General features: G+C 40.7%; 1 protein-coding gene across 3 annotated transcripts in view; it reads right to left on the bottom strand.

The window, feature by feature from the left end:
- Positions 1 to 24773, bottom strand: part of MAPK8IP1 (mitogen-activated protein kinase 8 interacting protein 1) — an 82921-nt gene that overhangs the window by 36537 nt on the left and 21611 nt on the right. For all 3 annotated transcript variants that reach the window (XM_042469736.1, XM_042469752.1, XM_042469745.1), the window contains exon 2: positions 16773 to 16878. In XM_042469736.1, the coding sequence (XP_042325670.1) occupies positions 16773 to 16878 (106 nt within the window). The remainder of the gene's footprint in view (positions 1 to 16772; positions 16879 to 24773) is intronic.

Genomic DNA, 24773 nt, shown 5'->3' with positions numbered 1-24773 from the left:
ACATGGAAGCTACATCCTAACCTATCTAGTGAATAGTTCAGGTAAAAGAAGAAGTTTGTATCTCACCATCTTTCGGTGGAAAGTTGAGACCGAAGGGAAAGCAGGAAAGATCTATTGTGCGAGAGAACTTCCTAAGCAAGTTAGTTAGATCACATGATCTGTTTACCAACTTACAAAGGTATTTATTGCCCCTGTTTAGCAGGACCAAATGGCATGCAAATTGCAAAGTCTTCTGTTCTGAGTCTCTGCTGGGCTGAATGAAAAGCTCCCCCTCCTCCTCCTCCCTGCCTGGCTGCAGCCTCTCCAGCATAAACGGACGGAGGCTGCTTTGGAAGGGAAAATAGATCAGGCATCCAGCTGTCCCGGGTGACAGAATGCAGAAGCCAGGAAAGACCTTCCCCAAGGTCAAAAAACCGGGAAGGTCATGGCTGCAGCTGTGAAATGGCAAGCCTACTTTCACCAAGGGATGGTTTCTTTTTAAACAAAGAGTTAAATGAGAGTCCTTAAACTAACCTATGGATAAGGACTCAGGTTTTTTGGGTCATTTTTTTGAGTAAAATTTCTAGACTTATAGATGAATATATTCTGTAAGCATGGATGAAAGTTACCCACCATCTTTTCCCAGATGCATCTGAGGAAGTACACTGAAGTGTACAAAAGCTCATGCTGCCAATTTCTCCCTCTCTAAATTCAGGTTCACTCTCCCGTCCTATGCTACACCACACTTCCTAGATACTGATTCACAGACTAACACAGCTACAGTATATCTTTGAATTCTGAATTTAGAGAGTAAGAGTAGACACTGAATATTTCTATTTGGAGATAAATACTGTAAAAAGAGCGGGAGGGAGATTTGTTGTCTGTTTTTAATGGTTCAATTTATATTCAAAATGATATTGTTCCCATGTCCTACCATATGGGTTTCCTACTATTGGAAACAAGATGCTGGGCCAGAAAGGCCTGTGATTTTAATCAACTTCTCTCTCTTACCTCCGTCCTTTAATTTCGGTCCAGCATTCAGCTGCACGCATTATTATATCTGCTCGCCGTTCTGGCCATATTTCTCATCTATTATCATCCCTTCATTGGCTCCCCTTCCCCTTCTATATTCAGTATAAGCTTCTGTTGTTAACTTTTAAAGCTCTGCATGGGCTGGCCCCTCCTTATTTATCTGAACTTCTTTCTCCTCACATTCCCACTTATACCCTCCATTCTGGTAGTCAAGATCTGCTGTCCCAGCCCAGGCTCTCCACTGCCCAGGCCTGGATTCGTCCCTTTTCACTTGCTGCCCCTCACTCCCAGAACCTCCTTCCTCCACAAGCAAGGGTCATCACTTCTTTAACCAATTTCAAAACTGAGTTGAAGACTATATTGTTCAGGGAAGTGTTCCCAGGCATTGTGTGACTGTTTATCCGATTATCTGATATTTTATTTTATTTGATACTTGATGTTCTTAATCTGTTGCCTCCTTATTTTATCTAATTATCTATTGTTTTATATATATTTTGTTGAATGTATGCCATTGGCAGGTTTCATTTTTACCAATTTTATTGTCTGTATGTACAGCGCTGTGTAAATCTATAGCTCTATATAAATAAAATACTGTATAATAATAAAGTATAATAACTTCTGTAAATTACTAAACTGATTCATTGCAACCTCGATCATCACAAAGTATTGCTTTTCAATGTCTTTGTGAAATATGCCTGGACAATAAGTATCTGCCAACCTGAATGCATCTACTGTATATAGCTTTCTAGGTTATGAAAAAGTCACAGCAAAAAGCAAAGGTTTATCTGAATACTTAGTGGGCTACTAAGTGTGGGCTGGGTGGGTTAGGCTTAGGGCTTGTGTACACAATTAAAATAGTTCTCATTAGAATTAATAGACTGGGATCTGGCCACATGCAATTCAAGAGAATTTGGGCTTTTTTCAGGGAGAGTGCAAAAAACGCCATAAATTCAGTTGAGAATGGATTTGCAATTTTTACCGGAACACCTGAAACCTCTGGCTGCAACCTGTAACATTATCGAGCATGTGGCCAGTTGGCCATCCACTTTGCATGAATATGCATAGATTTGCATGAGCACACATTTTTGGTAGAAGGAGGGCATATAGATGAAAATGTATACAGGTAAGTGAAGGCATTTCAGTGTCAGTGCAAATGTGCAAAACTCCACAGCAATTTGCATAACAAACGTACAGGAAGACCATCCGTTAGTGAGTCAGAAGTTGTGCAGCCCTACAGTACTCCTTTTTGAAATGTTCTGAATAATTGTCAGGCAGTCTTTAAAAGTTATTTTATTATTCCCTGTTAAGATTTTTAAATCTTGCTGAGATTTTTAAAAGATACATGTTCCAAAAATTTTAATTAATAACTCATACCTGACTTAATAGTTTCAGGTAATATTTTTTAACCTTCAGAAAATATCTTATGCCTCTGATAATTTTTGTGGCAGCTAAACCCTTCGTAGTGAAAAAGTTAGCTCATCCTTTGACTATTCATTGGGTTTGATACCAGGGAAGGTGTGCCATACTTCTACAAATAGACTTGGATTTTGTAAAATGCTAAGATCTTTAGGGGAAGATTTTCTCTCAGTCCTGCCACAAGCGCAGGCTTGATTGGTGAGGACAGGAGAGAGGGCCTTCTTGGTGGCTGCTCCCACCCTTTGGAACTCTTTTCTGCAGGAGGCTAGGATGGCCTCTCCCTGCTTTCTTTCTGCCAGCAGTCATTTTTGTTTAAGTAGGTGTTCAATGGTTAAGCAGGAAAGGTTTTTATTTGTTGTTTGTTTTTAACTTTTGTATGGCTTTAAAATGATTTTATGGTGCTTAATATGGGGATTTTAAATTGTTTTTAAATTGTTATTCAAAAACATTATATTTACTATTTTTGGAAGCTGGCTTGGGTCCATCTTGGGAGAGAAAAGTGGCCTATAAATAGAGTAAACTAACTACTAGGCCCCATTCATACTGGGTAAAAGACATGGAGGGAACTGGGATGTCTGGATGCCCCTCCCCCGAATCGCGTCCGTTAGCAAGTGCCCACTACAAATTGAAATCGAATGCATTTTGACCGAAATCGGACGCATTCTGTAGATTGGCCCACTGCCAAATCAGCTATCGTCATGGTGACGTTTGCATGGCATCGGGGGAAGTGTCCCTCCCTTTTAAAGAGCCAGGCCCACAGGGGTTTCAGCTGCGAAGCAGGAGAGAGAGATGCCTCTTCTCTCTCTTTTTTTTTATAAACCTGTGGGCTTTGGGTCAGATCTGCCCCTGTCCCAGGCAAAGGATGGGATTGCCATGCTTTTTTTTTTTTTTTTTTGCTTTAAAAGCAACTTAGCTTTCCCTTTGCTTCCCTTGCTGTATCTGCCAAGAGACAAACATCATTCGCATGTTCGCTCAAAAAATTTGTAAAATGTAACATTGATTGTTTGCAACATTTGTGCTCTCCCTCTGCAGAAGAAAAGCAAGTCAAGCCTGGCTCCATTCTGCCTCTGGAATAGAAACCAATGCGCATGTGCGCCAACAAACAATGGTTAATTGAAAAATGAAACAACCATAATTCTGGATATAAACACATGTGCATGTGCGCTCAAAAAATTTTTTTTAATTTGAAAAGGGGGGGGTTGGTTGCCTGACTGAGCTCCGTTCATGACCTGATTTTTCCTCCTGCTCAACGTGAAGGATGCCCGCGACAGAGGGCTTTGGCACGGGATGCAGGGAAAGAGGCTCTAAAGAACTGCCCTCCCCTGCCTCCCTTCGCCAGGGCTCTTCTCCTCCCCCCTCCCTCCGATGAGGGGAGGAGAATGGCCTGCCCTTTGCCCACCCTCTGACCTAAATCCCTCCCTCAATTTGCTCGATCGTGATCGAGGCCCAAAGTTCTCATTCCCAGTGACCCGGGGTTTTTAAAGGCAAAACGGTATTTGCGCGCCGATTTCAAAAGACCCGCGCTAGGGCCATTTACCACGGAACGGGTGTGCAAGCTCCGAATTCGCTCTTGTGTGAGATTCGGGGTGAGTAGGAACTTCACGTGATTGAATCGGTTTCAAAACCGATTTTTTTTGTAATGTGAATGGGCCCTAACTAACTAAGTAATAGCATTGATAAACATCCCAGCCATGCTAAAGAATGCTTCTGTTTGCCTCAGTTGCTTTTTAAAGTGAATACTAATAGTTATATAAAAATTGACCTTTTGGATTACATGAAGTACTTCATGCATCTACATTAACAAAATTGTGGCAGCAACTTGATAACACAGACACAATAACAGACATGAGGAGGGGCTAAATGACATGACAGTAGCTTTGTCTGAGGCAGCAGTGGGAAAAGATCTTGGTAGTTACTTTTTTGGATGGCAGCTCCCACAATCCCTATGGCTTTTCTCATTATAAATATTTACCTTCATGCTATTCTTGAGTTGCCTTCTGGCAAGACCTATACTTTTCAGCATAAATTTTGAATTGCCAAGACATGAGCTGAGGTCTACTTTCCATTATCTATATTTATATTCTTCAGCAAATATAGATTTAACAATATGCACTTTATTGAACTTATGCTAAGAATTGCTGTGTCACAACTTCTATGGACAAATGGATCATTCAGATGTTTTAGTACTAAAACTCAAGGTCAGTCATGTACCTCTGTTTTGTGCCTATTTCTGTAACACCAGCTTCATCAGGGATCTTGTAGTACCTTTGAGACTAACAGAAAGAAAGAAAGAAAGCAAATTCTACCAGCTTTTTTCTTTCAATTAGTCTCAAAGGTGCTACATGATTCCTTTGCATACTGATTTTCCAGATTAACAAGGCTATGTCTCTGAATTCAACCAGCAACTTTACCACCTTCCTTACCATCATTTTTCTTTAACAAGAGTATGTCTTAGAAACTCTTATTTAACTATGTTGAAATTTCCATACTTTTTCTTACTTCTTGATTATATCTTAGAGTCCTATCAGTGGAAAGTTCAGTCTTATCTATTGCATGTTGCTGAGAGTTCTATCCTGTACTTCGTTTGGCAGGGACAATCTCAATTAATCCTCTCTTATCTCACTTTTGCAGCTACTTTTAAAATGTCCCAGCTAATTTCTCCTCCTTCCACTTTCCTCAGCTTAATTCAGTTGCTGCAAAGTTTAAAGTGGAAAAATAGTTTGCACTAAACTAATTCAGCAGGGGGGAGCAGAATCTTGCCCTTCCCAGTAGGCGCTGGCAACAGCAAACTGATGAACCTCTCCTAATTGTGTGTTCTTCCTCGTTAATAATTCTTTCCCTCTTAATCACACTCTCATGTTGCTTGGCCACATGTCCCTATTTTCAGCTGTGAAATGTTGAAAGATGTGCATTCCTGATTATACGGTCCATATCTAGAGTATTTATATGCATGGCTAGTAATCTACCTTCTGGGGATCTGGATTGTAGATCGTCAAGCCATTCTATCCTACACACTGCACATAAGAGCTGGAAAAGCTCTATTAAATAATACATAAAGCTCAACATCCTGATCATGGAAATGAACATTACCCAGAAATATGGAAGGCCTGGAAAACAAGGTTTGTGTGGGGAGAAGGGGAAATACATATGTACTGACTGACTGTATTCAAAACTAAACTGCACATACTTTGCAGTTCTGTGTTAACTGATATTTGCAAAAATAAGACATTCCGCAACTCTCACTTCCCCAAAACATTTTAAACCAGATGTTTTGCACTGTGAAGGGAAACAATCAATCTTTTTATTCTGAGTAAGAACAATAGAGTGAGGCTACAGCATTACAGCAGACAATAAAGTAGTACATGATGTCCCCCCAGGTCACTATGCACCTTACAGTGCCAAAATAATTGTGGGAATGCAGCATGAGACCTCAAATCTAGTTGCACCTCAACTAGATTTGAAGTCACATGCTGCATGCCCACACTCTCATGTCATTTTGTCAGTCTCTCAATCACTGGCCTGGGCATAGCAGGCATCCAGAGTTTCACAGTGTAAATCAGTTGTGGCAAAGCCTGGTCTCATATTCTTCTCTTTCCTCTTTTGTGCACTATGAGAAGAAATGATTACGTCTGGTTTTAAACAAACCTTTTCCCTATTACATCCAGGCTGGGGGAACAATGGTTTCCCCTTTACTTAACAAACCAGGATCAGAAGATGAAATTTGAACATGATTTGTTCTCAACAGAGTTAAAGAAACCACAGGTCTCCTGGGCCTGTGGTGTATTTAATACTATATGTAAAAGCTTCTAATCACTTGTGTGGGAGAGTCTGGCATGTACAGTTGGCCCTTCTTATACACGGATTTTTTATACACGGATTCAAGAATCCATGGTTTGAAAATATTAAAAAAAAAGAATACATTTCAAATATCAAACCTTGAAGTTCCATTTTTTATTAGGGACACCATTTTGCTATGTCATTATATTTAATGGGACTTGAGCATACACAGATTTTGTTATACACAGAGATCTTAGAACCAAACCCCAGCGTATAACAAGGCTCCACTGTATAAACTTGAGTCTTACTGTGACTTGATATTTGTAGGAGACCATGATTTCCTTTTACATCTAAATTAGATAATTGTTTCTCTTAGGTGATTGGGGTACTTCTCTTCCTAAAGCTCATAATCAGTATTCCAGTAGTATATTCCACCTTTATGGAATATACTGAAGGTGGAATATACTGAATACTAAAGTTAGGATTGTACATGCCATTGTAGTTCCCATTTCTATGTATGGTTGTGAGAGCTGGACAGTGAAGAAAATTGATAGGAAGAAAACCAACTCATCAGATGTGGTGCTTGGAAAGAATTCTGCAGATATCATGGACTGCTAAAAAGACCAGCAAATAGTTCCTAGCACAAATCAAGCCTGAATTCTTTCTAGATGACTAAACTGAGACTGTCATGCTTTGGACATATCATGGGAAGACATGACTCACTAGAAAAGGCAATCATGCTTGGTAAAGTTGAGGGAAGTAAGGAAAGAGGAAGACCATATACCAGTTGGATAAATCCAATCAGAGAAGCCACAGCCATTAATCTGCAAATACTGAGTAGAGCAGTTTAGGACAGGGTGACTTGGAGGTCTCTCAATTCATACGTTAAAGTTGACATTAAGGCAGCTAACACCGAAAAACATGGGTGGCCAACTGTGGCAGAGGGAGTCACCAGTTTTTGCTTCCATATACCCAGGAAGGCCACAGTGTGTAATTCAGGACTAGATCAAGGGAAGTAATAGTGCCACTGTATTCTTCTTTGGTCAGGCCCCACCAGGACTATGGTGTCCAGTTCTGGGCACCACAATTCAAAAAGGATGTTGAGAAACTGGAGCATGTCCAAAGGAAGGTGACTAAAATGGTGAAGGGTCTGGAAACCATGTCCTATGAGGAACGACTTAGGGATCTGGGGATGTTTAGCCTGGAGTAGAGAAGGTTAAGAGATTATATGATAGCCCAGTTTAAATATTTGAAGGGATGTCATATTGAGGAGGGAACAAGCTTGTTTTCTGCTGCTCCAGAGAACAGGACCCGGAACAATGGATGCAAGCTACAGGAAAAGAGATTCCACCTCCGCATTAGGAGGAACGTCCTGACAGTAAGGGCTGTTTGACAGTGGAACACTCTTCCTTGGAGTGTAGTGGAGTCTCCTTCCTCTGAGGTCTTTAAGCAGAGGCTGGATGGCCATCTGCCAGGGATGCTTTGATTGAGATTTCCTGCATGGCAGGGGTTTGGACTGGATGGCCCTTGTGGTCTCTTCCAACTCTATGATTCTATGACCCTATGATTCTAAAAATCTTAACTTGGTCACAGCCTTTTGAAGCTGTTTTGGGTGCAGCGAGTTGTTGTTTTTGTTAACTGCCTTCAAGTCAACCTCAACTCATGGTGACTCTGTGGATGAGACATCTCCAAGACCCCCTGTCTTCTACTGTTTTGCTTAAGTCTTGTAGATTCATGCCCACGCCTTCCTTAATTGAGACTAGCCATCTGGTATGCAGTCTTCTTCTTTTTTTTTACTACCCTCTACCTTTCCTAGCATTATTGTCTTTTCTGAATCTTGCCTTGTCATGATGTGGCCAAAGTATGACAGCTTCAATTTGATCATTTTGGCTTCTAGGGATTTTTCAGGCTGTTCAATGAGCCATTTGTTTATCTTTTTGTTAGCACTCTTCTCCAGCACCACATCTCAAATGAGTTGATTTTCTTTTTTCCTGCTTTATTCACGGTCCAGTTCTTACATCCATACATAGTGATGAGGAATACCATGGCATGGATTATTCTTGGATTATTCTAATTTTAGTGCTCAATTGTATATCTTTGCTCTTTAAGATCTTTCTAATTCTTTCATTGCAGCCCTTCTCATTTCTTTTCTTCTTCTCTCTTGACTGTTCTGACCATTGTTTGAGCCAAGGTATGAAAAAGCTTTTAACGATTTTGATTTCCTCATTGTCTACGCTGAATTTATGTAGGCACTCCGTGGTCATTATTTTTGTTTTCTTTTAAGTTCAGCAGCAAGCCTGCCTTTGCACTTTCTTCCTTGATCTTTCTTAGTAATTATTCCAAGTCTATTATGTTTTCTGCTAGTAATACAGTGTGCCTGCGTCATACGCAGGCGCACCTTACACGGCTTCCAGCATATGGAAAAAACCCTGGCGCAGCCCGGAAAAAGTAATTGGGTGCGCCGCGGGCACAAGTCCCATTACTTCTAATGGAGCTCGACCATACATGTTTTTTCCCTTACGGGGGTGTGTGTGTGTCCAGAACAGATCCCTGCATAAGGGAAGGGCACACTGTATGCTGTCATCCACATATCGTAGATTATCTATGTCCCTTCCTTCTTCTTGCAGCAAAACTGCCATGACAATTAACAGTTTGGGGAATTTATGAAACACTTCTCATACACACTCCAAACTGGCTTAGAGGGGGTTATGGGTCACAAAAATGGTGTTGGAACCACACTTTAACCACCACTGGTATAACAGTACGGCCTCTTCCACTCCATTCCCTCCCCCTTCCTGAATTCTCCTCTAATCTTCTTCTTTGTACTGCAACTCTCAGAATCCCCCAGCAAATGTGGCCAAAATCAACTGAGATTCTGGAATTGGAAGTTTAACATTTCTAAGCGTTGAGACCCATCTCTCTCATTATTGATACATCTGGTTAATGTGGAGTTTAAACAAATTAAAAGAACATATAGCAGTAGTGACAGTGGTCAGAATTTTAGCTCTGATGTTGTAGGATGTTGTAAAATTTTATGCAAGCATCTGCAAAACCTCACATTCTTTCACCTACCTAGCCCTGTCTAACTCAATTATAGCAGAGTACATTCTGGGCTGTCGTTCAGTCCCCTGTCTTCTTCAGAACATCTGTAGCAAGCTTGACCTCTGAAAGAGTGTCAAAGCATTGTGAATCTGGCACAGATGTCAGTATGTGATTTTTTTTAAAAAACAAACAAAAACAAATCAGCTATCATTCTCTGGCATTGAGACTCACTGAACATTATAGCAGAGGGTTCTTCTTTGGCAAAGTAAAGAATTCATACAGTCGTAGAGCTGGAAAGTACCACAAGGGCCCTCCAATACAACCTCCTGCCATGCAGGAATACACAATCAAAGCATGCAGATTCTGTACCAGATGTACTGCTTCTGTGCAACCAAATCTAGACCTTGGAAAGATTCATTTTTGGATTACAGATTTAAGAATACTCAGCTAACATGGCTAGTGCCTATGTTGCCTGGGGCATATTGGGAGTTGTAGTGTAAAAACTTTTCAAAGATCTGATCAGATTCATACTATCATAAAACAACATCTGTCATTTGCGCAGAGTATTTTTTTTTATATCCCATCCCACAAATGGATTGTTTTTCCCCATTCTTCCTCAAGCTCTATGGTACGCACACACATTTCTGATTAAAGAAAATACCACTCTATCTCTGTGTGTGTGTGTGTGTGTGTGTGTGTGTGTGTGTGTGTGTAAGCTTGAGTACTCTTTCCAGTGAACAAATACAATCTCTAACTTTACCTTGCATGAACTTGCTAAAATGTGCCCCTTTTAGTCTTGGTTCTTGAATCCCTGGCTTTTGATGCAGTTGACATTTGTTATTTGCAGCTCTATGAGTTGAACATTTTTCTGCCCATAACTAATTTCTTATCCTCAAACGCCATGCTCATGTTGAAGCTGTTTAAGGGGCGCTTTTATATAAACCAAGTAACCATGTGCCCATTTACGCAAAGCTTAATTTGGATTAGCTCAACCTTTGGCTTTTTCATTTACAAAAACTCACCCCTAAAGCATGTGAAATAAACAGAGAAGGGACCTTTTAAGGCTGTGCTGAGTGTCCTCACAGCCTTACAATCCCCCCCCCCACCATATCAGAGAAATGGCTATTAAGTTGACTTTTGAGCCACCCTTGGCATCTCTTGTAGTAGAAAATATCATTGTTTTATGGTAAAACAGCCATTCCCCAAATGTTGTATAGCATGATTTAATAATAATAATAATAATAATAATAATAATAATAATAATAATAATAATAATTATTATTATTATTATTATTATTTATATACCACTTTTCCAAAACTGATCAAAGCGGTGCACAACAAAGAATACAAAATACAATAATCAAAAATAACAGCACGATATATACATAACATTAAAACTTGACAATAAAAATTCAATCGCAATTTAAAACCATAAAAACCATATCAAAGCAAGCTGAGTTGATAATCAATGGTACAAGATACATATCAGGGGGGAAACCACACATATCAAGGCACATGGGGGAAAGCTTGATGGAAAAAGAAGGTCTTGAGTCTCTTTTTAAAGAGATCCAGGGAGGTGATGGAGCGGAGCTCATAGGGAAGGGTGTTCCAAATTTGTGGGGCCGAGATGGAAAAGGCACTTTGCGAGGTTGACGCATATCTTGCAGTTGGCACCCTCAGCAAATTCTTCCCGGCTGACCTGAGTGTGCGGGGCGGATTATATGGGGAGAGACGGTCCTCCAAGTAACCTGGGCCCAAGCCATTTAGGGCTTTATAGGTAATTACCAACACCTTGTATTGCGCCCGGAAGCGAATGGGCAGCCAATGAAGATCTTGTAAGGGCGTTATATGGTCAGCTCTAGAACAACCAGCGACCAATCTTGCTGCCATATTCTGCACTAATTGAAGTTTCCGGGATTGGTACAAGGGTTGCCCCATGTAGAGCGCATTACAGAAATCCAATCAAGAGCTTACCAGAGCGTGTACCAAAGTTTCAAGGTCCCTCCGACCCAGATAAGGTCGCAGCTGGCATATCAGCCAAAGCTGATAACAGGCGCTTCTGACCGTCGCATCCACTTGAGATGTCAATTGGAGCGACGAGTCCAGAAGCACTCCCAAGCTGCGAACTGAGTCCTTCAGGGGGAGCGTGACCCCATTCAGGACAGGTGGAGAAATTTCACTACCCGGGCCCGGGGAGCCTATCACTTAGTACTTCCGTTTTCTCTGGATTCAGACTGAGTTTGTTTTCCCTCATCCAGCCCATTACCGACTCCAAGCAGGCATTTAGAGGAGAGATGCCATCCCTAGTCACTGCATATTAAAATTAAATTAAATTAAAATGCCCTCTTCTACTCCCATCTACTGTACTCCAAACGCAAACAGCAGAATTCATTTTTGAAAGTCAAAATGGGTGGCACCATATTTGGTACAATTAACCTTATTTGATAAAGAAATGAAAGGAGCACAGCTTTCTTCCGAGGCTGGTACTTTCTCTCTTGCTTCGGCTAGAGCCTTTCCCTATTTAGTTTCCAGTTGTCAACCCAAATACTACATTCTTCCTTTAAAAACAAAAAACTGTGATTTCCCCCACCTTAATTGTTGTTGCTTCTGATGGAGTTTAGCTTGCCTTCATCACACAGTGCCACATCAAGATACAAACTTCCTGAAAAGATATGTGGGAATGGGGAGTAAGGCCTTTGACAAGGCTCCCCATGACATTCTTGCAAACAAGCTTGCAAAATGTGGGCTAGACAAGCTAACTGTTACATGGATTTGTAACTGGTTGACCGGCTGAACCCAAAGGGTGCTCAACAATGGCTCCTTTTCATCCTGCAGAGAAGTGACCAGTGAGGTTCCACAGGGGGCTATGTCCTGGGCCCAGTGCTTTTCAACATCTTTATCAATGATTTGGATGACAAAATTGGGGGCACGCTCATCAAATTTGCAGATGACAGGTGCCCACACTAGGAGGAGTAGCTAATACCCCAGAGGACAGGATCAAAATTCAAAATGACCTGAATAGACTAGAAAGCTGGGCCAAAGCTAACAAAATGAAATTCAACACGGAAAAATGTAAGTTACTGCACTTAGGGCGGAAAAATGAAATGCCCAGATATAGGATGGACACCTGGCTGAATGAGACTATGTGTGAAAGGGATCCAGGAGTCCAAGTAGACCACTAATTGAACATGAGTGAACAATGTGATGTGGCAGCTAACAAGGCCAATGCTATTTTAGGCTGCATCAATAGAAGTATAGTGTCTAGATCAAGAGAAGTAATAGTTCCAATGTATTCTGCTTTGGTCAGGCCCCACCTGGAATAATGTGTCCAGGTCTGGGCACCACAATTTAAAAAGGATGTTTAGAAACTGGAGCATGTCCAAAGGAGGGCGACTATAATGGTGAAGTGTCTGGAAACCATGCCCTATGAGGAATGACTTAGGGAGCTGGGGATGTTTAGCCTGGAGAAGAGAAGGTTAAGAGGTGATATGATAGGCTTGTTTAAATACTTTTAGGGATGTCATATTGAGGAGGGAGCTAGCTTGTTTTCTGTTGCTTCAGAGACTAGGACCTGGAGCAATAAATGCTAACTGCAGGAAAAGAGATTCCATTTCAACATTAGGATGAATTTCCTGACCGTAAGGGCTGTTCGACTGTGGAACAAACTCCCTTGGAGAGTAGTGGAGTCTCCTTCCTTAGAGATCTTTAAGCAGAGGCTGGATGGCCATCTGCCAGGGATGCTTTGATTGAGATTTCCTGCATGGCAGGGGTTGGACTGGATGGCCCTTGTGGTCTCTTCCAACTCTATGATTCTAGGATAGGTCAGTAGACAAACCGAACAGCAGGGCATAACCCTGTATCCCCCCCCCCCCCCCGAGACTTTGCATTTTAAAGGCTTATTTAGTCTTCCTTACTGAAATATTTCTGCTGGGAGTAGACAAGCCAAACAGTTTTCCAGCCCAGAAATACACTGCAGAAGTATCTCAAAGACTTCCATGCCAGTGATAACTGTAAAGAGTTGAAATATGCAACTAGTTGCTTATTTTATCTGCAAGTCCACATACATTTCTATGTAATTATTTGAGAGCACTTTTGATTCTATATATATTCCATCCTTCATTCAGTCTCTCTTTTTTCTTTTCCATTAAGTGATAGCCCTTTGGGATTTGTTTCCTCTTGCATGAAAAGCCATTAATTCATATTTTAGCAATTTTTCTTTTTTGTCTTAGGCATTTTTTCTTTAGGGCTGTAATCACTCTCTTCACTTTCTTTAGCATCATTCCCAGTTCATCTTTGACATCTGGCTGATTGAACAAGAGTTTTATCTAACTGACGTCCCATATACTTTCCAGTTATAATATTAATATTATGAATATATATATATATATATATATATATATATAAATATATAAAAACATCAACACTTGGAACAAGCTGGCTGTGGAAAAGACACGTTGTTTTTAGATGCAGCACTAGAAAAATCAAATGAAAAATAGTAAAGAAATTCATACCTGGAAGAGATGGGTTTTGACAACAGGGGTAGAAATGCGGTAGATTATATATATATAATTTTAATCTTTTAACAGGAATCTCTTCCAGGTATGAATTTCTTTACTATTTTTCATTTGATTTTTCTAGTGCTGCATCTAAAAACAATATGACTTTTCCACAGCCAGCTTGTTCCAAGTGTTGATGTTCAGATGTGTTAATTGGAAGTTCCCCATTAATTCATTTTCTCCTGAGGCTTGAGATGTTCCCTGTATTATTTGCAAAGAACACATTTCCTCTGGCTGCAGAAGATCTTTTGTTCTTTTCTTTACATCTTTGCAGCTCCCCTCTCTCTAGTGTGGAATACACAGTAAATCTACCACATTTCTGCCCCTATTGTCAAAAACCATTCTGTTTTAAAACTTCTCAATTTTGCTGGCTCCTGTGGCTGTCATAGAACACTCAAATTGCCACTCTGAACCTGGTCTAGGCTTTCTCATGTAATATTTAAGGTTCATACGCCTTACTGAGATTTACTGGAGCAATACCAAAGAACCACCCAGCCCAAATTTTACTTTAACTTCTTTACTATTATTCATCAACCCCATTAATGATTTTGTTGTCTGAATGCCATGGCACCAGCAAGAGCAGTAACTTGTTCGGATACTAAAGATAAATTATTTCTGGATCCTCTAAAACAGGCTTCCCAAACTTAGCACCATATACTTTGGATTAAAATTATTGCCATCCCCAACCAGAATAGCCACTGGCCATGCTGGGAGGAGCTGGGAGGAAGCTATAGTCAAACTTATTTGGTGGGCATTAGATGGGGAAAGACTTCCCTAAAATGGAATACCCTTCCCTTGCAATACTGGGGCATATGGTGCAATGTTTACGAGTATTTTATTTGATTACATTTGCAATGTGAGTCTGCACCATTCCTTGAGCTTCTAATAGATCACCTCTGTAGTGCACTCAAAGTGGACTACCGCAGATCCAAACTGGAGGCAGCGTATCAGAGATGGAAGTACAATGCCTAGAGTGACATCATGTCATCTTATGTTTCATACAAGTAAATATTTCTATGCAAATCCAACTATGAACAAAATGCCAACCATCAGATCAGAAAACACCTCAGATCCCTTTCAGATAATAGCTGCTTTCTCTGGTTTCAGAGTTTACTTTTGGATACTGAAGCAAAATAACAGGAGGATGTTCCTAACCATGGTTAGAGTGTCTTTCTGCATCACTGGTTAAACATAACCTTTGGCACTCATCTGGGATTAGGGAGAAGAGATACCAGAAGAAAGATGTTGGATGCCAAACAAGCTTGAACCTTAGCAGTCATGGGAAATAATAACTGAGAGTGTGAAATGTGCCTATTAAGGACACATGAAACAATGCTCTCGAAGAAGTGATGGCCTGTTGAAACAGAGCCTTATAAAGTAAGGGAAACTGGCAACCTTAACTACAAAATAGATTTAAGGACTCTGGCAAACTGAAAAAAGTTGAGTAAGCATTAGATCTGAGGAATAATGTTGATACAGCTTTCTTTAGTTAAATCCTCCTTCTCTATGGTGTCTTTATTTTAAGCATCCCAGTATCTCATTGACACTGAGTAAAGTTTCTCTCAGCCTGGAAAAATATGTTATTTTCCCCAGTCCAGAATCTTTATGCGTATACAAGCACAGTGGCAAGAGCACCTGCATTTATTTCAGGACCAGGTAGTCCCCAGGTGCAGGCAAGACACAAAACACTGCAGTGAATTTGCCTCAGGCCCAGGCTGCAGCATAAGTCTGCCTGAAGCAGTCTGTAGTACAATTCAGACACAGACAGACAAGTGTATTCATATTACAGTTATTTATCTGAGCATTTAACAATAACTATATATACATGTTTTTCTCCCTCTCTTATGTGTATGCTCATGTGTGTATATATATGAGCACATATATATGTACAGTGTGTGTGTATGAGGGTGTTTTATATCTACCTACTTATCTGGGATCTGATCTGTCAAAATGAAACATTTGTGGAAGTCCTTTCTCCATACCTGGTGGCCTCCACACAAGTTCAACAGAATCACAGAATCCTAGAGTTAGAAGAGACCAAAAGGGCCATCTAGTCCAACTCCCTGCCATGCAGAAATACACAATCAAAGCACTTCCGACAGATGGGCATCCAACCCTCTGCTCAAAAACCTCCAAAGAAGGAGACTCCACCACTTTTCAAGGGAGTCTGTTCCACTGCCAAACAGCTCTTACTGTCAGGAGGTTCTTCCTAATATTTAGGTGGAATTGCTTTTCCTGGAGTTTGAATCCATTGCTCTGTATCCTAGGCTGCATCTGCACTGTAGAAATTATCCAGTTTGACAGCACTTGAACTGCCACAGCTCAATTCTATGGAATCCTAGGATTTGTAGTTTGTTGTGGCACCAGAGCTCTCTGACAGAGAAGACTAAATGTATCACAAAACTACAAATCCCAGAATTGTATAGCATTGAGCCATGTCAGTTAAAGCAGTGTCACACTGGATTATTTCTGCAGTGTGAATGCAGCCTCAGTCTCTGGAGCAGTGGAAAACAAGATCACTCCATTTTCAGTATGACATCCTTTCAAATATATAAGCATGGCTGTCATGTCACCTCTTAAGCCTTTTTTACCCAGGCCAAACATACCCAACTTCCTATGCCAGCCCCCATAGAATATGGTTTCCATGCTGCTGTTGAATATTTTATATTAAATTTAATATAAATTTAAATTTATATTAAATTAAATATAAATTTAAAATTAAAATGCTAGTGTACTTGCTTTTCTTTCAACATTGAATTCAAGATGGCTTAAAACATCTAAAGGCACAGTGCAACTTAAAAAAATAATACAAAAGTTAAAACAAAAACTGTAAAAAGCTTTTAAAATGTTAAAAATACAGGTAACTTTAAAAACACATTTAAAACAAAATAATCTGTCATCCCATTCCTGCCTTTTGTGAAAGAATGATTGTTTCATAAGTAATTAGAAGAGAATCACTAGTGTCCTTACCCGTGAAGCCAAACTGTCCTTACAGTGCAGGCTAATTCCACATTCATCAGTGATTTCAGATAGATCTTCATCCTCAAACTCTTCCAGACTGATGTCATGGGTGAGCCTAAATTAACAGAAAGGCCACATGGTTATCCATAAAAGAAAACAACAATAAATGGATGTCAACTACCAACATACTGTTCAGGCAGTGTTAAAATCCTGTGATCTAGAATAAGGACAGTAATTTGTATACAAGGGTTGCTGCACTAAAAATCATCTTAAATAGTCTACAAAGTAAAGGCTCTAGTCTAGACAATCATTTTTAAAAAAGTTTATTTATATAATGCTGTAAGTTTACACAACACTTTACACAGTCATCAACCAAAATACAGATAAAACCTGCCTATAGCATACAATCTAAAATAATACACACTTAATACACATTATCTAACTGTCAGAAATCAGGTTGTGAGCTGGAAAGCTTACCTAAACAAAATCATCTTAATTGGACTTAAAATTAGCTAAAGATGTAGTAGACTGTAAATGTTTGGGAAGGAGATTCCAAGAAAAGGGAACAGCAAGGGAGAAGGGGCAGATCCAAGCTGGGAAAGAGGAAGCCCTTGGCTGGGTCAACAGCCCGGAGTCCCTGGAAAGTAAAGCATAAGCAGGATGGTAGGGGAAACAAGAGCTGACAAATAAGTTGAGGCCAAACCATGCAGGGCTTTAAAGGTTAACAGAAGGAACTTATAACAAATTCTGAAAGGAATAGGGAACTAGTGAAGAGATGACAACAAAGGGGTGATGTGGTCATAAAGGTGAGCTGAAAAGATAATCCTGACAGCAGAATGTTGCACTGAGATGAAGGGGCTAAGGTGGAAGCCCCATCAACAGAAGGTTGCAATAGTCCAGGCGAGAAACAACCAGGGGGTGAACCAAAGTCTTAACAGTAGATATTGAAAGAAAAGCTCTGAAAATTGAAATGACTTGGATGTGACCTGGATCTGAGGAATAAATGATAAAGAAGAATAAAAAATGATGCCAAGACTACACGCTTCCTTCACAGGTTGAATACGAATGTCATTAACTGTACTTGAAAATGAATATTGCAAAGTTGGCTTTGGTGGGGGGGAAAGTAGTTCAGTTTTGGCCATGTTAAGTTTCAGACATCGATGAAGCATCCAAACAGAAACAGTCAAGAGACATGATGAAACTTGCTGTTCAATGATTGAGGAGAGTTCCGGAGTAGAGAAGTACAATCAATTAATGAAACAAATGTCTGGGAGTTTTCTTGTGATCCTTTAACATTTCATAAAACTAAGGGAACAGAAGTTAGTCATGTATCTTGAAAGAGGCAAACAGAAAGGACTGTTTTCTTAGGGTCATTTTGTATGTCTATGCCCAGTACTCAACTAAAGTATGACGGCAGAACTTGCACGTCCTGGAATGGAGCCACAAGACAGGAGAAGGCAATTCTTTAGGTGACTGTGTCCCAGGTTGTTTAGGGTTTATAGGCCCTAGAGCTGCAATTTGCCCACTCCTGATTTGCAGCTGTTCCACACTGCAGAAATAAAGCAGTTTGACAACACTTTAACTGTCATGGTCTATCCTGTGGAATCCTCTGATTTGTAGTTTGGTGAAGTATTCAGCCTTCTTTGTCACAGAGGTCTTATGCCTCACCAAACCACAAAATCCAGAATTCCACAGGATAGAGTCATGGCAGTTACGAGGGGTATCAAACTGCTTTATTTCTACCGCATGGATACACCCTCTGTGCTCCAAAGATAAGCTGCACTGAGTTTCAAGTTCATCCCTTCTGGAAGTAAAACTGAAAGTCTCTCTGCTTTACTGTGCTGTCAAAATCTTAGATGGTGGTTTAAGTAAGGTTCCTTGAAATAAGGCCAGTTTCATAAACTATAGTTTCAAATCTAGTTGTTACATCTAAACATAGATAAGATTAATGAAAGTTTGCCTTGGTTCAGATGGTACAGCACACTGTAGTAGTAGTAGTAGTAGTAATAATAATAATAATAATAATAATAATAATAATAGGATTTATTTATATGCCACCCAATCACTGGGAATCCGGGCGGCTTACAACAGAGGGGATAATAGACGGTTCCCTGCCCTCAGGCTTACAATCTAAAAAGACACGACACAAAAGGAGAAGGGAATGGTGAGGGGGGAGGAGATCAGGTCCAGCATTCTTCTCTCCCTCTGAGGCCTGGACCAAGGCAGATGGACTGGAAGGAGGGCTCTTCTTCCAGGCTAGCCCAGGTGGAGCTGGGCCTGCCTAGTCAACTCCTTCATAGGCCGGAAGATGACAGTTATGGAGGGAGGAGTCTCTTCTTCCAGGCTTGCCCTGATGGAGCTGGGCCTGCCTGGTCAACTCCCTCATAGGCCGGAATCTAAAGTAGTAATCTAAAGCAGAAACATGTCTCATGAACTCATATCCCTGATAGAAAAGGGATGGGGAATCATGCAGGCCTGAAGTCTGTAATGTTCAGCTACAGTTTTGTGCTGCATCTGAACCATACTCTTATTTAAATATTTTTCCTCTTTTAAAATTTATTTCTTTTAGACAAGTCCTAGCACACACAAGAAAATTTAGAAGTTATTTCAGTCTCATGCACCAAGCATTGGCATCATCTGAGGCACAACTCCATTAAAAGTTATGTTCAACACAACAGTTTAAGTCCACTTTCCACACTGGGTGATCACAATGAATCTCCATTTATTTGGGACTAGAGAAAACAGAGTGTCATCATGATGTGAGACCCAGTGTGGTGTAATGGTTTGAGTATTGGACTCTGGATTAGGGTTCTAGGAGACCAGGATTCAAATCCCTGCTCAGCCATGGAATCCCAGGTATGGTGATACTAAGAGATTTTCTTGGCAAGATCTGTTCGGGGGAGGTTTACCTTTGCCTTCCTCTAGGACTGAGTATGATTTGCCCAAGGTCACCCAATGGGTTTCCATGGCCGAGCAGGGATTCAAACCCTGGTCTCAAGAGTGGGACTACTGGGAATGCTGACCAGCAAGGAAACACATTACATGACCAAGTAGAAATGGAAAGATGATGGAAACAATAGCTTTACTCCCAGCTGCTTCAGGCTACAGAAACAGAATCTACTCTAATTCTAATCAAATTCTGTTAACAAATATGGAAAATAAAACAATGGGCCACAATTTTTTTTGTTATTATTAGCTGCTTTCAAGTTGATACTCATTAGTAATGTTTGTTGCTTGCATTTTAAGGCTGTTTATAAAGTAGGCTGAACTATGAAAAATGTCTAATATTTTGTTATTTGTTACACCAAAAATCTTCTAATGATGCTAGTAATTATGCTGCTTTTCAAAATAATGCCATTGTCCTCTCATTACTTGTAAAATTCATTTGTTACAAGTAACATAGAATCATAGAATCGTAGAATCGTAGAGTTGGAAGAGACCACTAGGGCCATCGAGTCCAACCCCCTGCCATGCAGGAAATCCAAATCAAAGCATCCCTGACAGATGGCCATCCAGCCTCTGTTTAAAGACCTCCAAGGAAGGAGACTCTATCACCCTCTGAGGGAGTGCATTCCACTGTCGAACAGCCCTTACTGTCAGGAAGTTCCTCCTAATGTTCAGGTGGAATCTCTTTTCCTGTAGCTTGCATCCATTGTTCCGGGTCCTGTTCTGGAGCAGCAGAAAACAAGCTTGCTCCCTCTTCAATATGACATCCTTTCAAATATTTAAACAGGGCTATCATATCACCTCTTAACCTTCTTTTCTCCAGGCTAAACATCCCCAGCTCCCTAAGTCGTTCCTCATAGGGCATGGTTTCCAGACCTTTCACCATTTTTGTCACCCTCCTTTGGACACGCTCCAGTTGCTCAATGTCCTTTCTGAATTGTGGCGCCCAGAACTGGACACAATATTCTAGGTGGGGCCTGACCAGAGCAGAATACAGTGGGACTATTACTTCTCTTGATCTAGACACTATACTTCTATTGATGCAGCCTAAAATAGCATTGGCCTTTTTAGTTGCCGCATCACACTGTTCACTCATGTTCAACTTGTGGTCTACTTGGACTCCTAGATCTCTTTCACATGTAGTTTCATTCAGCCAAGTGTCCCCCATCCTATATCTGTACATTTTATTTTTCTGCCCTAAGTGCAATATCTTTCATTTCTCCGTGTTGAATTTCATTTTGTTAGCTTTGGCCCAGCTTTCTAGTCTATTCAGGTCATTTTGAATCTTGATCCTGTCCTCTGGGGTATTAGCTATTCCCCCTAATTTGGTGTCATCTGCAAATTTGATAAGTATGCTCCCAATTCTGTCATCCAGGTCATTGATAAAGATGTTGAATAGCACTGGGTCTAGGACAGAGCCCTGTGGGACCCCACTGGTCACTTCTCTCCAGGACTAAAAGGAGCCATTGTTGAGCACCCTTTGGGTTCGGCCGGTCAACCAATTACAGATCCATTTAACAGTTACTTTGTCTAGCCCACATTTTACAAGCTTGTTTGCAAGAATGTCATGGGAAACCTTGTCAAAGGCCTTAGTGAAATCAAGATATACTATATCCACAGCATTCCCTTCATCTACCAAGCTGGTAATTTTATCAAAGAAAGAGATTAGGTTTGTCTGGCATGACTTGTTTCTCTGAAACCCATGTTGACTTTTTGTGATTATGGCATTGCCTTCTAGATGTTCACAAACTCTCTGTTTAATGATCTGCTCTAGAATCTTTCCTGGTATTGATGTCAGACTAATTGGACGATAATTGTTGGGATCCTCTTTTTTCCCCTTTTTGAAGATGGGGACAACGTTTGCCCTCTGCCAGTCTGCTGGGATTTCTTCTGTTTTCCAGGAGTTTTCAAATATGATTGCCAATGGCTCCGATATTACATTTGCCATTTCTTTTAGTACCCTTGGATGGAGTTCATCTGGTCCCGGAGACTTAAATTCATTTAGATTAATAAGGTGTTCCTCTACTATCTCTTTACTTATTCTGTACCGAAATGCCCCTATCCTGTCCTCTGCTCCATTATCCTCAGGTTGAGCACCCTTTGCCTTTTCTGAGAAGACTGAGGCAAAGAAGGTGTTGAGTAATTCTGCCTTTTCTCTGTCTTCTGTTAGCATTTTGCCATCTTCTCCACGCAGTGGCCCTACCGTTTCCTTCTTCCTTTTGCTGCGGACATATCCAAAAAAGCCCTTTTTATTGTTCTTAACCTCTCTAGCAAGCCTGAGTTCATTCTGTGCTTTAGCTTTTCTGACTTTACCCCTACACATGCCTGCTATTTCTTTGAATTCCTTTTTTGTGATTTCCCCCCTTTTCCATTTCCTATACATGTTCTGTTTCAAACTTAGCTCGGTTGAAAGTTCCTTAGTCATCCATCCTGGTTTCTTGAGACACCTCCCGTTTTTCTTTCTCACTGGAACTGTTTGAAATTGTGCCTTCAGTATCTCCCTTTTGAGAAAGTCCCATCCATCCTGAACTCCTTTATCTTTTAGTATTTCTGACCATGGAATCGCCCTCAATACTTCTCTAAGTTTACTGAAATCCGCTCTCCAAAAGTCTAGAATGCGTGTCTGACTATGCCTGGCTTCTCCTTTCCACTGTATTACAAACTCCAGGAGAACATGGTCACTTCCACCTAATGATCCCACCACTTGCACCCCATTAACCAAGTCATCCTTGTTGGTTAGGATCAGATCTAAAATAGCTGACCCCCTTGTTGCCTCTTCCACCTTTTGGACCATGAAATTGTCTTCCAGGCAAGTGAGGAATTTGCTAGGCCTTGAGGATTTTGCTGAGTTTGACTTCCAGCAAATATCAGGATAGTTGAAGTCGCCCATCACTACTACATCTCTCTTTTCTGACTGTGTGGTCATCTGTTCTAGAAAGATATCATCCAATTCCTCAGTCTGACTTGGGGGTCTGTAGTAGACTCCCACCGTAACATCCTTGTTGTTTCCCTCCCCTTTAATTTTTACCCAGATGCTCTCCACCTGGCTTCCATGATTGATGTCCTGGATCTCTTCACTGGTGTAAATATCTCTGACATATAGTGCCATTCCTCCTCCTTTCTTGTTTGGCCTATTTCTCTTTAAAAGGTTATACCCCTCTATTTCCACATTCCAATCATGAGACTCATCCCACCAGGTTTCAGTGATGCCTATTATATCATATTTGCTTTGTTGTACTAGGAGTTCGAGTTCATCTTGCTTATTTCCCATGCTCTGTGCATTAGTGTAGAGGCATCGCAGACCACGGGTCCCTTTTACTTGTTGCTTGTGCAAGTTTTTTTGCCTCCCACTGTTGGGTCCTTGCACTGTTTGCCTTGTCTCCTCTATGTCAGTTTGACTATTTTCGCCATCCCTTTTGCCTTCCTTAATATTGTCTCCCTTCCCCTCGGAACTCAGTTTAAAGCCCTCCTGATCAAGTTCTTGAGACTGTTGGCAAAAACATTTCTTCCAACTGGTGTGAGATGCAACCCGTCCATTGCAAGAAGTCCCTCCTCATGGAACCGCAGCCCATGATCGAAGAATCCAAATCCTTCTCGGCGGCACCATCTGCGAAGCCAGTTGTTCACATCCGCTATTTTCCTCTCCCTTCCTGGACCATGCCCTTCAACTGGCAGAAGAGACGAGATGACAACCTGTACATCCATTCCTTTCAGCTTCCTACCAAGCGCCTCGTAATCCCTTTTGATGTTCTGAAGGCTGTGTCTTGCAGTATCATTAGTTCCCACATGGACCAAAAGGAAGGGGTATTTGTCAGTAGGCTTGACCAATCTTGTCAGCCTCTCTGTCACATCACGGATCTTTGCACCTGTACATAATCACTTGTAATATGTTACTTCCAAGTTCCACACTTACCATGTTATCTCACAACTCACAGTTAAAGCTGCTAAGCAAATGTTCTGAACTGGTCCACCTTGGCTCCTAAGTGTTATCCTGTTGTTACTCTCAATAAATTCTCTCAATATTTCTCAATAAACTTCTTAATGTTAGGTCAACAAAAGGAGGGAAATGTGATACGCCTGGAGGAATAGAAGTGGCAGCAGTGTCCATCTACTGATCCTGCCATTATGACTTAATTGCATTTAAAAAAAAAACCCTTGTTGCTATAGAATATCTTCAAGAAGGAGATAGCCAGTTACAGAAGTATCAATTACTTATATACAATGCATCCTACCAAATATAAGGCATTTCCCTGAACTGCAACCTTATGGCACTTGAGATCCACTACCCTCTTTGTTCTTTTCTCCTACACAGAAAAATATAAAGGCCATCTCCAGCGAAATTTTATGTATGTGCTACAAATCATAGGCTAAGAAGCAAGATGTATTACAGAAGGCATACATATGCATACATACACTAGTTCTTCCTACAGAGAAATTTGCTTTGAAGCAAAAATAGCCATGGGATCAGTACCGACCAGAACTTTCCATCCACTATACCTCTCCATGCTTGCATCCATGACCAGTTCACAGTAAGACCACTTAGCATCCTTCTCGTATCTATATGGAATGTGACTACTTAACAGATGTTCATGTTCAAATGAAGTTAAATACAAAAATGTTGTCCTTATTCATGTGTTTGGCTAGCCCCACCTCCCTTTGTTGTTGCTCTCCAAAATGGACAATGACAGTCTGAAGATAACAGCACCCCCCCCCCCCGTCAATGTTTACTTAGGAGTTTATCAGACAAGGGAAATTGGAAGTATAATCCAATGGTGATCCGAACGCAATCATGGGGTTTCACGTTATTGTGTGATAGACTACCACACACAATTTCAGGCAATGGCAAGCTATTTTCAGGCAATGGGAAGTCAGTTCAAACACAATTCAAATTCACGTAAATTCGCTGAACTAGCGAATTCATGTGAATGCGTTCTGGCCCCACTTTCTTTTCATTTGAATTTAAGAGAAATTCCTCCTGTGTGATAAACTCCTTATAATAAATTGCCTAATGTCTGAATAGGGCTAAAGAATTTGGGAGAAGAACCCAATACTCCATGAAATAAC

Source organism: Sceloporus undulatus, chromosome 1 (genome assembly GCF_019175285.1).
Source record: "Sceloporus undulatus isolate JIND9_A2432 ecotype Alabama chromosome 1, SceUnd_v1.1, whole genome shotgun sequence".
NCBI lineage: Eukaryota > Metazoa > Chordata > Lepidosauria > Squamata > Phrynosomatidae > Sceloporus > Sceloporus undulatus.
The sequence above is the reverse complement of the archived record's forward strand: the minus strand, read 5'-3'. Positions and strand labels throughout refer to the sequence as shown.